The following is a 12,631-nucleotide window of genomic DNA, read 5'->3' as shown; positions in this document are numbered from 1 at the left end:
GGAATCGAAGCAGTAAATGGGCACCTACAAGGGCAGAGTCAGAAAGCGCTGATGAAGCCATGAGGGCAGGAGCAGGCAGGACTTGGCTCCTGGGTTTTTCAGAGCTATGCTGTAAAAAGAGTCATTGCTAGCACAGGAGAGAGGCCCCTTTCTGGCAACTACAGTGTTGCTTTGGTCCCTTCTCAACACATGTGATACCCTCAGAGCATGGGACATTGACAGAGAGGTGCAGTGCCCCCTTGCCAGGCAGCAGGACTCGGCAGGGAGCCTGGGAAGCTGAGATATGGTGCTTTCCAAAACCCAAGCAGCAGCATCCCTCACTTTGCCATACAAAAACCACAGGTTGGCAGGCAATGCTGGGGTAGCATGTTCCTCCTAACATACATGTTCCTCGAGGCAGGACCATCCTGTGCACCTCAGGAATGTTTCCTATACTCAGAGCTTGGCAAAAAGATGGAACACAGGCTCTGCTACACACCTGGGTGACTCGTTCTTCCCCTGCTTGAATTTCGTCAGTTGCCCATCCCTGAGAGCTCAGTTTTGCTCTTCTTCTGGGATGGTGGCCCGTCGCTGCCCTCTTCCCAGGTTGCTCTTTGCTTCCTGGTGTTCCGCAAAGAGCCAGGGAACCTTTCCATTCAACAGTATTGCTAGACAGGCGAAGCCATGATCAGCTTGAACCAATCAAAGCCAGGCAGTTTTACCTTTTCTCCCCAGAAAAGCTCCTCTGCTGCTCTCTCTCAGGAGCGATGGGAGGCACCTGCAATGGCAATGTGTAGGTTAGCAGGGGGCAAGGGCCTCCCTGCACAATTGCTACCCTGGCTCTAAAAGGCACATTCCTTGGATGGGTTTGCTCAGCTCAGCTGAGCCAGTTGTGGTGGGATCACCTCACAAAGTGGGATGGCCAACCTGCATTAGCCTTGCTCTGCACTTTGGCAGAGCTGTAGGCTGATGGATGACCGTGCTTGTCCTTGCAGCAGCAGCCCCACCTTCTGAGAGGGGAGGCTTTTGTTGTCACACTGCTTGTGCACTTCACTTACCTCTGCTGTTTCCAGCTCTGCTTGTGGTGCTGGTGTCTCCTCGTCTCCCTTGCTGGCCAACCCGGCCACCTGCTCTCCAAGGAGCTCCTCATGGTGGTCGATGAGGAACTCAACAAGCTTTGTCACCTGCACACAGCAAACCACTGGTTTCACTGAGGGGGCTGATGAGGGCTCAAACAGCCTTTCCCAGCCTGACCCGCACTTCTGTGCAGGAACGTGCAGCTGTGGGGCTGCTCTTCCTGGCTGCCGCCCCGTGGCTTTGCTGATAGGAGGAGGCAGCCAGGACCCTCCGAGCAGCAAAGCTGGGCTGGGCTTGGAATGCTGTAGCCGGGTGGTGAACACAGCGTACCTTCCCTGTCTCCAGAGCCAGGACATCCAGGGGCACCTCCTGGGGTGGGCTCAGGAGGTTTGGTGCCAGGCAGATGGCCAGGTTTCCAGCCGTCATCTTGGTTGTGGCCACGTTCCTGCTGATGCTGCTAAGCAGCGACAGCAAGTGCCGGAGCAGGAGCAGGTTGGCCCCCGGTAACTTGCTGACCATCCTGAGGGAACAGAAGCACAGTGTTAATGAAGCCGGTGTGGCCAAGCTCATCTTGCCACGTGCTGATGCCATCCTTGGCCCCCGGTAACTTGCTGACCATCCTGAGGGAACAGAAGCACAGTGTTAATGAAGCCGGTGTTGACAACACAGGCCTCTGAGGCTGATCTCACCCAAGGCCACTGCTTGCTCTACAGCAGAGGGACTGCCTTTGCTGAGATGCGGCCACCTCCTTCCCTCCCTGCCCTTCTGAAAAGGGCTCTTGTTGGAACCAGCCCCAATGCCTGGGGGAAGTGCTCCCTGGAGAAAAAAGCCTTTTGGTGCCTCTGTCCCCCCAAACATAAACCCCACAGCAACAGGAGGTGGCTTGCAGGAGCCATGGCTATTTCAGGCAGGCCACTGCTTTGCATTGGAGTCCCAGCCTGTGCCAGTCCCTGCTGGCTGCTGCCACACTCTTTCAGTGCTGCCAGCCTCTCCTGCCTGCAGGTCTTCTCCATAGCATTCATCCACTCCTCAAACAGCTGGACACTGAGGAGCTTGGAAGGGATATTCCGGAGGAGGTCCTGTAGTGCCAAGGGCTCCATGTGAGGCTTTGGCCAGTGCCCCCAGGAGCATCCGCAGCATCCCCAGCCCTCTGGCTCATGAGCAGGTGGCTGGGTTTCTGCTTGTGCTCCCGCAGGTGCCCATCATCACCAAGAGAGCCAGGAGCTGCAGGGCTCTGGGTCAGCAGGGCTCACCTTCAAGAGGACAGCCAGCAGCAGCACAGGCTGGTTTGCCAGCTGCACCAGCACCCTGCTGTCCAGGGCGTCCCTGACCTCACGGCAGGCGCGCTGGCTGACTGCCAGCCAGAAGATCCCCTCCGTGGATGGGCCATGCTCATTGAGCAGAGCCAGCAGGTCCTGAGGGCACAGAGGAGGAGAGTTGCTGAGCTGGAGACAGGTCCTGAGGTAGGTGCTGGGGACAGCCTCTTTATGGAGGAGCTGGCAGGATGGGATAGGATGGGATGGGATGGGATGGGATGGGATGGGATGGGATGGGATGGGATGGGATGAGATGAGATGGGATGGGATGAGATGAGATGAGATGTGATGGGGACCCCCCAGCCAGGCTGGCTTACCTGGATGGGCTGAGGCAGCATGCCATCCTGGCTGCACAGATCTGCCAGGGGCTGGCCAAACAGAGCTCCCACACGAGCAGGGCCCAATGGCCCCCGTGCCCCTACTGCAGCCAAGGTGCCTGGCCATGCAAATGGCCAGGGCAGCTTCCTCTTGCTCCTGCTCGTCCCGCCTGCTTCCAAAGGAAACAGAGCAAAGAGCCATGGAGGAGAAGCACCAGGACAGCATTCCCAGACTCCCTCAGTGTTGCCCCCTCACCACCGAGGGCACGAGAGAGGCAGCATCATTTGGGAGCGAGGGGCCCCAGGGCTCAGCTCTCTCCTGCCACAGAGTGATGGGGATGGACGTGTCCTGCAGGAAGGGCAGCGGCAGCTCCATCGCAGCACATGTGCCCGCCTGCAAGAGCAGGAGAGAAGGGCCATCCTGCCCCTGTCTTCTCCACACTCACCATCCACATGGCCATGTCTGCCTTCACTGGCGGAGGGGCCAGGAAGTGGCAGCTGCCTGGGACCAGCCTGCAAGAAATAGGCTGCACTCACCAAGGAGCCCCACAGCAGAAAGGGCCCCTGGAGAGCTGCATCAGCCTCTGGCTGTGTGTCAGAGGTTGGGATGAGTGAGATTGCTCCTCAAGTGACCCTGACCTTGGCCTGGCGCTGGAGCAGCTTCTCCAGGCTGCCGGCATCCAGTGTCGTCCCCTGGGCAAGGGGAAAGAGCAGAAGGTGAGGAGCGATGCAGCTGATGCTGGGCTGGAGGAGCCCCTGGGGACAGAGCAGAGGCAGGAGGGACACTCACAGCATGGCGGCCACTCAGCTCCTTCAGCAGCAGCCTTATCCGTTGCAGCTGGGTCACCCGGGCTATCTGAACTCCTTCGGGTGGTCTGTGCATGGGGAGGGGGGAGAGAAAGAGCTGTGTGAGACCCAAGCCAGCTCTTCCCTCTGCTGCCAGCCTGGGGAGTGCTTCCACACTGCCCGGAACAGCCAGGACTGCCTGGCAGTGGAGCGGGAACAGCAGCAGTGCCGAGGATGGGGCTGGGCAGGTGTTGTCTGGACACAGCTGGATGAAGCAGCTCTGCCAGCTGTGCCTGCTCAGCAGTGGTGACACCTCTGCCTGCAGCTGTGGGGGCACCTCTGCCTGCAGCTGTGAGCAAACCTCTGCCCAGCTCAAACAAGGTGTTTCAGCATTCATGCCAGACATGGAGCATCCCCCCCACGGTGGGTGCTCTGGCTGCCCAGGCTGTCCATGCTGCAGTGCCCGAGAGGGCTTACCCAAGGAGGGCGCTGACCCAGATCTCCTTCACTGCCCGGGAGCTGCCAAAAGAGAGGAGAAACAGCCTGAGCGCCTGCTGTGCCCCAGCAGATGATGCCCAGTGGGACAGAACAGAGGAGCTGCCCACCCCTCTGGTGCATCCAGCACCAGGGTGCCGGGGTCCTGGGGCTGCTTGTTGGCTGTCCCTGCTCTGGTGCCCTGGTGCCAGGGCCAGGGCTTGGGAGGAGTTCCAAGCTGCTCTTCTGCTGCACCTGCTTGACTCCCATTGACACCATTTTATTTCAGTTTCTTTTTCTGGAATTCTGTCATGGGGCGCACACGCTGCTTTCTCCACGAGACCTCTGTTGGGAAGCACGGGGTATATGGCAAGAAGGTCTCCTGAGATTATTATGATTATGTCTCTTTCCATGCTGTTTTTCATAGAATCGTAAGATAGGGTTGGAAAGGACCCTTTTTCTTCTTGAGTACTTGAGATAGAAATGATTGCTGTCTCTGTCCTGTTTCTGCCTGAGATTTTACCTTTCTTACTTTTCTATGGACTTTCTAACAACCTCTTCCTCCACACAATTAACAGTCTTCTAGTGTCTGAAGACAGCCCAAAAGGATGCCTACTGTAGGCCCCTTCAAGGGGGACCATTGAAGGGACTATTCATTCCATCAGCAGATGGAAGCTGGGGGAATTTACAAAGGAGCAGGGGGAATTTACAAAGGAGCAGCAAGGAGATAAGCTTACAGTGATAATCAGAAGTCAAATATGTTAAATTCTCACATCCAGGCAGTGAATTCTTCTGAGAAGATTAGATTCACCAGCTAGACCTAAATGTGAAACCTTGTAAATTTGTGTATATACAGTTTATTTCTGTTTATTGAGAGGTATGACACCAGCATATAGGTTCATAACAGGAGACAAACTCTGTGGCATTTCTGTAACTATTTAAAAGTTTGATTTTCTCACTTTTAGGCTAGGTACATACCCTTTGCAAAACCAGTGCCAAAATGAAGGCAATGGATCTGTTGGAACTTGAATTCATTTAGCAATATATTCAGCTATCTGGGTTTCGGTGCTATCTGCATCATTGGGTATTACACTTTTAACTGATAGAGCTTCATATCAGAGAGAAGGCACTGACGAAAGGGTACTGCAGATGCATAAGTTCTGTTAGAGTAGTCAATACTGCCTGAATGCAAAGATAAAGCAGATCTCTGTCCAGCAACTTGAGCTGGAAGTGATTAAAGAACATGACACCCCTTTCCTCCAGTTCACAGCGGTGAAGGCAGGATTGTGCTCATGCAGTTTCTGAGTAAAAAAGGCACGGTATAGAAACAATTTTTTTTTTTTTTTTTTTTGTCAAGGATAAACTGAAGCACTTAGCTATTTGTCTTCATAAAAAAGAAAGAAAGTCCCTGAGAGAAAGAAACTATATTGGCTCCTTTCCAGCTATACTTCTGTGATGAGGGTGGCTATATTGTGGTCACTGAAGAGCTTAAAACTGGGATTTTAAAAACCCAGACACAATTATTGGATCAGGAGTTCAGATTGGCCTGTGCCTAAAATGATGCTCAACATCAGCTAGTTGATTTATGTGAGCACCTTTTACAATGAAAATTCATCCTTTTTGTACGGTGAAACCATGTCCAAATTATAAAGTTGGTAGTCCTTTATAAGCATTTTCCACATTTAGCTATAAACGGTTTTCCAGGTGAAAAGAGTAATTTTGTTCTACTGGCTGGACCAGAAACAAACAAACAAAAAGATGATCTTACACATATTTGAAAATAGAACATTGCGATTTGTAGCTGGTGTTTGTATATTGTAATACTGTTCAAAACTAGACTGAGCACCCTAAGGCAAGACAAGAAAGCAATTTATTTAGCTGACATAGTCTCTAAAAGGCCAAGGAAATTTTACATTTTTTGTGAAGTACTGATACCAGCCTAAATTAAAAATACATTTGAGAAAAGAAGGCCTTATCTAGAGTCTTCTTAAATTATTTTGCATGGGCAAAATGAGCCTTAAGTATCTGTTTAAAACAAGGAAACAAAATATGACCTATCAGCATTCAGTGAATATTTTGTCCTTTTCCAGGAGGGATGGGTATAAATATCCATTATTCTGTTGCTGAGGTTTTGCCTTGGGCTTTGTGTTTTGTTTTTTTTTTGTTTTCGTTTGGTTTTTTTTTTCAATTGAGGTTAGTCTCCATTGATTCTCAAAAATGGTAAGGATTCGTAGTAGATCTTCTAATGATTTTGTAAATGAATCATAGTAAAATTTTATATACATTTTTATAAAAGTTCAGAGCATTGGAATATTTGTTACATTTTTCAGGAGTGTCAAATATTCTATCTGCTGAAGCCTTCTCCATTTTCTTCTAAAGAAAAAGTAAGTAACCTAAATAAAGACAAATCCATAATCAAAATTTCTGCTGTGCACTCAACTACCGTTTGAATAACATACATCTGAAAGACAGGAATGCACTTTGAGAAATGATCTAATCCAAACCGAGCTATTAATTCTAAATCCTTACAGTCACAGTCAGAGACATTTGACTAATCTGTCTCTTTAAAATGTCTTGTAAAGAAGACTGAGATTGGCTTTCCCAGTACTTCAGTACCCTTTCCATCACAGTTTTCTCCTTCAGTTTTCCATAAGCCTTCATGGCTATTTGTTACCAGAACATAGGTGTTGTCAGCCTCTTCTTTGAAAGAGTATGACCGAACTCCTCATGCTCTAATATCTGATTTAAAACAGTATGAGCATGGGAATGAGATTTTCAGCCAGAATAATGGAGTTCATACCCAGACAGCCTCATGAGGAATTCACCTGCCTGAGCATGTCTGTTTAGCATCATTATTGATGCCCTAATAATTTCTGACACATCTGCAGGTGCTTGAAAGATAAACCGCAGAATTTAGGAAAGACCTGTGGCTTTCTTGGTGGCAGCTGGAGACTGGACAGGGTTTAATAAGGCAGAGAAAATGCAATAGAAATTAGGTTTTAGAGAACTAAGTCTTGCCTACAATATCTAAAATGTATCTACTTACAAGACTGGGAATCTAAATTCTGTCTAGAGTGGTTTCTACTTCCTCATGAGACTAGACTACATTGACTGTACTGGTGATCTCCAGTAATTATGGTAGAGATCTAGTTGCCTAGCTCACATGTAGATATGTGTATTGACTTTATTAAATTCAGGTGAAACAAATCCCACCCCATTTACCCTAACCACAGAGCCTTAGGTACATTACAGTGAGCATATGCAAGTCACCTGGGTTTTGACATACTGTCTGAGATTGCACTTCAGTGTAAATCCCAAAGCGCAGAATAGGATTCTCAAGCAAAGGAGTTTATTTTTCATGTTACCAGAGGCCTCACTGCTATATGAATGCCTTAAGGAAGATAAAGCTAGTTATAGCACACGTATTAGCAGCAATCAAAAATTATGATAGGTAACACCTCTAGTTATTCAGCTAGATCAAAGAAAGCCAATATTCAAAACCTGCTCTGCTTTGAAAGATTGTGAACATGGATGTAGGTCTTCTAAGTAAAGTACCTAAAAATTTTCAATGGGAAGTGCAACTATTCCAATCTGAAAAACAACAAAGTGCTTGGTTTTTACATGCCTTCAGATGTAAGAGATGTGAGTTTAAATGATTACTACAAATCACTTGAAATAAAAATATCACAGTTGAAAAATAATATTCTCCAGGCCTAGCCTGCTGGTCCAACTGAATAGCTGGTATTAAAAAAAAAAAAATTGAATTAAGGACAATAGGAGGTTACTTATTCTTTAATATGATGACTGCTACATGACTGTTCATAATGGCCAATAGTACAGCAATTCATAGAATCATTGAATCATAGAATCATAGTATAGCTAGGGTTGGAAAGGACCTTAAGATCATCTAGTTCCAACCCCCCTGCCATGGACAGGAACACCTCCCACTAAAGCATGCCACCCAAGGCTCTGTCTAGGCTGACCTTGAACAGTGCCAAGGATGGAGCATTAACAACCTCCCTGGACAACCCACTCCAGTGCCTCACCATCCTTACAGTAAAGAATTTCTTCCTTATATCCAATCTAATCTTCCCCTGTTTAAATTTGAACCCGCTACCCCTTGTCCTGTCACTACAGTCCCTAATGAATAGTTCATCCCTGGCATCCCTGTAGCCCCCCTTCAGATACTGGAAAGCTGCTATGAGATCTCCATGCAGCCTTTCCTTCTCCAGGCTGAACAGCCCCAACTTTCTCAGCCTGTCTTCATACAGGAGGTGCTCCAGTCCCCTGATCATCCTTGTGGTCCTCCTCTGAATGCCCAGGTTATGACTGGCTTTCTGGTCTGCAAGTGCACACTGAAGCTGACTCAATTGTCTCATTGACATCCCCAAATCCTTCTCCGCAGGGCTGCTCTGAATCTGTTCTCTGCCCAACCTGTAGCTGTGCCTGGGATTGCTACAACCCAGGTTTAGGACCTTGCACTTGGCATGCATCAGGTTTTCATCAGCCCACCTCACAAGCATGTCAAGGTCCTTCTGGATGGCATTCCTTCCCTCCAGCGTATCAACTGAACCACACAGCTTGGTGTCATCAGCAGACATGCTGAGGTTGCACTCAATTCCACTGTCCATGTCAGTGACAAAGATGTTAAACAAGACAGGTCCCAACACCAATCCCTGATGGACACCACCCATTACTGGTCTCCAGCCGGACATTGAGCCATTGACCACAATACTCTGCATGCGGCCATCCAGCCAGTTCTTTATCCATCCATCAAATTGATGTCTCTCCAATTTAGAGACTAGGATGTTGTGTGCGACAGTGTCGAGTGCTTTGCAGAAGTCCAGGTAGCTGATTTCAACTGCTCTACCCCTGTCCATTAGTTTCCATCAGATGTCCATCATATTCTCTCCATCTCTCCTAAGCAAAAGTAATACTTTTTGTGTGGTAGAAGCAATACCTAATGTAATGAGTAGGTGCTTATTTAGTGTCTTCTACAGTAAAAAATATATTAAAGACCTTTATCTTTCTCTGAATAATTTCTGGTTTAATAGAATTAGTTGCCCTTAAATTGCATGGAAGCCTGTATGGAACTGCTCTGCAGAAAACTTCTAATAGTTTAAAATATAATTGATATAAACTGTTTATGCTTGACTGATAAGCTAATAACCGGATTGATAAAAATTATAGAAGACACACCGTTTTAGTTAAAGATGACTGTGAATCTCATAGCTTATTGAAGAAAAAAGCCTTTATGCTCTAAACACAGCAATTACTAAGCCTATTAAAATAAGTCTTGCTCCACTACACAATGGGAAAACTTATAAACCCCCTTGTTAATCTACCTTTTTTGTATGTTTTTATTAATATAGTTATCCAAAGTATGAAGTGTCATTGTAGACTTAACTCCAGATATACACAACTATCCTCTGCCATGAATGTGTCTAGAGATGAAATGAAGCTGAGGCCTGAATGGGACACAGTGTACTTAACAACTATTAATTGTTAGCCTTCTCACCCATATATCATGACTGTAATATGCAGAGATAAAAAGTTGTAAGGAGGTCTTTAGTTCTAGAAGCTCCTGCTGTAATCATTCTCAAGTTTGAAATATTCATCACTATCTATATATGCAGTTCTATGAGGATGCAAGGTAATCTTTGATAACTATGAACTTTATGCTTCTCACACCATCATAGAATCATAGAATGGTTAGACTTGCAGAGGACCTTAAGATCATCTAGTTCCAACCCACCCTGCCCTGGGCAGGAACACCTCCCACTAAACCATGACACCCAAGGCTCTGTCCAGCCTTGCCTTGAACACTGCCAGTAATGGAGCATTCACAACATCCTTGGACAACCTATTCCAGTGACTTACCACCCTCACAGTAAAGAACTTCCTTATATCTAACTTGAACTTCTCCTGTTTAAGTTTGAACCTATTGCCCCTTGTCCTATTGCTACAGTCCCTAATGAAGAGTTCCTCTCCAGAATCCTTGTAGGCCCCTTCATATTTAAAGGATCATTAACTTCACACAACACAATTCAAGAATCTTAGGCATAACTGTTTTAAGGCTTAAAGAAATATTAGGTTTTATAAATCATTCAAATATATTACTTGATAGATAAAGCATTATGTTTGGTCTAAGAGGGGGAGAAAAAAAGAACTAAAGGTCTGGTTTCTTCCACTGCAAATTGTATGGACTTTCATTCATGTGAAAAAAAAAGTCTCCAGCTCAAATTGGCCAACCAAGTACACCAAGAATTTTATAGTTACATTTACAGGCATCTGAGAAGCAAAATAATGATAAAAAATATTTTGCAATTTCAGTAACAATTGCCAGTACATATCTGCTAGTATTGATGCATCAAATATATCCTTTATAAGGATGTTTATTTATATATATATAATTTTTTAATTGCCTTCAATTTTTCTCTTTAAAAGTCCTTTGAGAACAGTCTTAATTTTAGTACAGGATTTAGGAAACTTTCTGTTAAGTTTTTAAACTTTGACAAAAAAAATATTTAAAATATTAGTCATCAAATCTGGAAGAGTTTTTGGTAGCCTCATGAAGAATTTTAGTGGTAAATTGGCCAGGCCTGGAGGTGGACAGGCGTGGCATTTGTGGGGATAATGCAGTGTCACAGCATTTCTCATCATGCATTTCTCTTCCTGAAACAAAGTATGTATGTGGCATCCTTCAGGGAAGAACTGACACTAGAAAAGGAACTCTATAGCATTCCTCAGTAATTCTTCCTCTGTGCAAGTAACTATGTCTCTGCTATATGTGTATTACTCCACATTCAGTTTGCCTACAAATTACACATATAAATAATTATGAAAAAAAAATTATTAGATTGCCTCTGAATATTTGCTGACTGCAATTGTTAATGGGTAGAGCTTGCAGAAGTTTCAGCATTTTAGCCACACTTTTTATTCTTAGGGCTAACTATTTCTGATTGTACTTTATTTCAAAACTATGCATGATTTAATCACCACAAGAGGTATCTGCATAACACAGTTGCAGGTAGTAACAAAGGGGAGACAACTAAAAACTTCTCAAAGATTGCATTAACTAACAATAGGAAACATTTGTTGAACTAACAAAATTTTTCAAGTTGGTTAAGATATGTTAAGGTACAAGTAGTATAGTCATGAATTATAAAATTCAGTGAAGTAAATAATTCTGACAATATATGTCTGAAATAAATCTATCATCTAGTATCCAGATTTAGCAGTTTAAAATAAAGGGTTTACATTTGGGGTTTTTTACATTTCTGTAAGCATGCCTTTGAGAAGCATTAGAAAAATTTCTGAAAGCAAATTTTCCAGTTTTATAAAAAATCATCTTGAACTTGGTGTAGTGGTAGAAACCCAGACTGTTCTGTACTTAGATGTGTTACAAAATAAGTATGTCAGACAGCTTCAGAGAGAAATGTGGTGGTAAAAGTAGGGTGAAAGGAATCTATAAGGATGAGTAAATAAGCACAACATCCTTATAGCTAGTACTACTTTTCTGCTGCATGGAAGGGTGAGAACAAAGTGCTAGAAGCCGAGATGGGGTAGAGAAGGAAGGCTGTTCCTTCTTTTTCTTCCTAGATAATAGGTTAAATAATGAATGCTATGCTACATCTCAGCCTGACTGCAACTTCTTTATATGGTACTAATTAATTTAACCCGTGTTTCAGCTCGACTTCTAAAGTCATGGAGGTCTGGAGAAAATGAACAGACAAAAATTGCCCACTAAAATGTGCATAGAAGAAGGATAGCAGAATGAAAAGGGCAAAGCCTCTTCCTTAAACAAAGATCCTCTCACTCATTTCTAGCCTAAACTTATGTGCTATAAACTTTGCACAGAAGAGATTTTCTTGGCAATAGGCTTCATCAACAGTTATTAGGTTGCTGCAGATTAGGAAAACTATTTAATACAAAAACTGCACACAATTCCCATCTTCTCTGTGAGATAACTCTCTTGTCCAGTCTTCCTTATTTGAACATGTACGCTAGGGAAATATGTTTTTCTGTATAACAACATTGTGGTTTTAGATGTTTATGTATTCATAGATATTCATCATGCTAGCAATTTAGATTCATATCTTGCATTTTCCCTTTTGGGAATATTAAAAGTTTATTGTGCTTCATAGATCACAGTCATAATGAAGTTTGATAAAAATATTGCAAGAAGAATCTTTAGATTTAATTTTAAGTTTTGACACATGAAAAAGAGCTTCACCAGAGTCATCATCTGCAAGAGGTGCATCAGACATTAATCTTGTCCCTTTGAGACATGTAAGTATATAAAAGGCTTTCAAAATATAATTTTAGGGGAGAAAAGCTTTTCACGTTGACTAACATATATATAACATTTCTGTTGGGCTTTGAATATCAAGCATACTGTTAGAAGTTGAAAAGCTGAGTTCCAAAAAGAAAGAACAATTAAAAGAACACTACATATATATATGAAAGATTATCTGCATTTTTTAGGAGAATTAATGCATAACTGGTGTATTTCTTTGTTTGCAATTTTTATTTTAATAACCTGTATTTTAAAAAATAGTTTTGAATTTTGAGTCTTGAATATTGATTTAGGGATTTAAAGGAAAAAAAAAACCAAACCTTAACTTTCAAATTTCCAGCACCTCTCTGACAGCTGATTAACATACTGAGTCTATTTTTGTT

At 44.4% G+C, this 12,631-nt stretch overlaps 1 protein-coding gene across 1 annotated transcript; it reads right to left on the bottom strand.

The window, feature by feature from the left end:
* Positions 1–911: 911 nt before the first annotated feature.
* LOC130598107 (T-cell activation Rho GTPase-activating protein-like) lies at positions 912–2,352 on the bottom strand. The gene is made up of 4 exons (XM_057407213.1): positions 2,310–2,352; positions 2,026–2,135; positions 1,387–1,576; positions 912–1,163 (listed from the first exon to the last, which is right to left on the bottom strand). The coding sequence occupies exons 2-4, from the start codon at positions 2,076–2,078 to the stop codon at positions 912–914; spliced, it is 495 nt and encodes a 164-aa protein (XP_057263196.1). The 5' UTR covers positions 2,079–2,135; positions 2,310–2,352.
* Between the last annotated feature and the right edge of the window lie 10,279 nt (positions 2,353–12,631).

This window comes from Pezoporus wallicus, unplaced genomic scaffold (genome assembly GCF_028554395.1).
Source record: "Pezoporus wallicus isolate ANWC-B61680 ecotype Strahan unplaced genomic scaffold, APGP_CSIRO_Pwel_v1 contig_7201, whole genome shotgun sequence".
NCBI lineage: Eukaryota > Metazoa > Chordata > Aves > Psittaciformes > Psittacidae > Pezoporus > Pezoporus wallicus.
The sequence above is the reverse complement of the archived record's forward strand: the minus strand, read 5'-3'. Positions and strand labels throughout refer to the sequence as shown.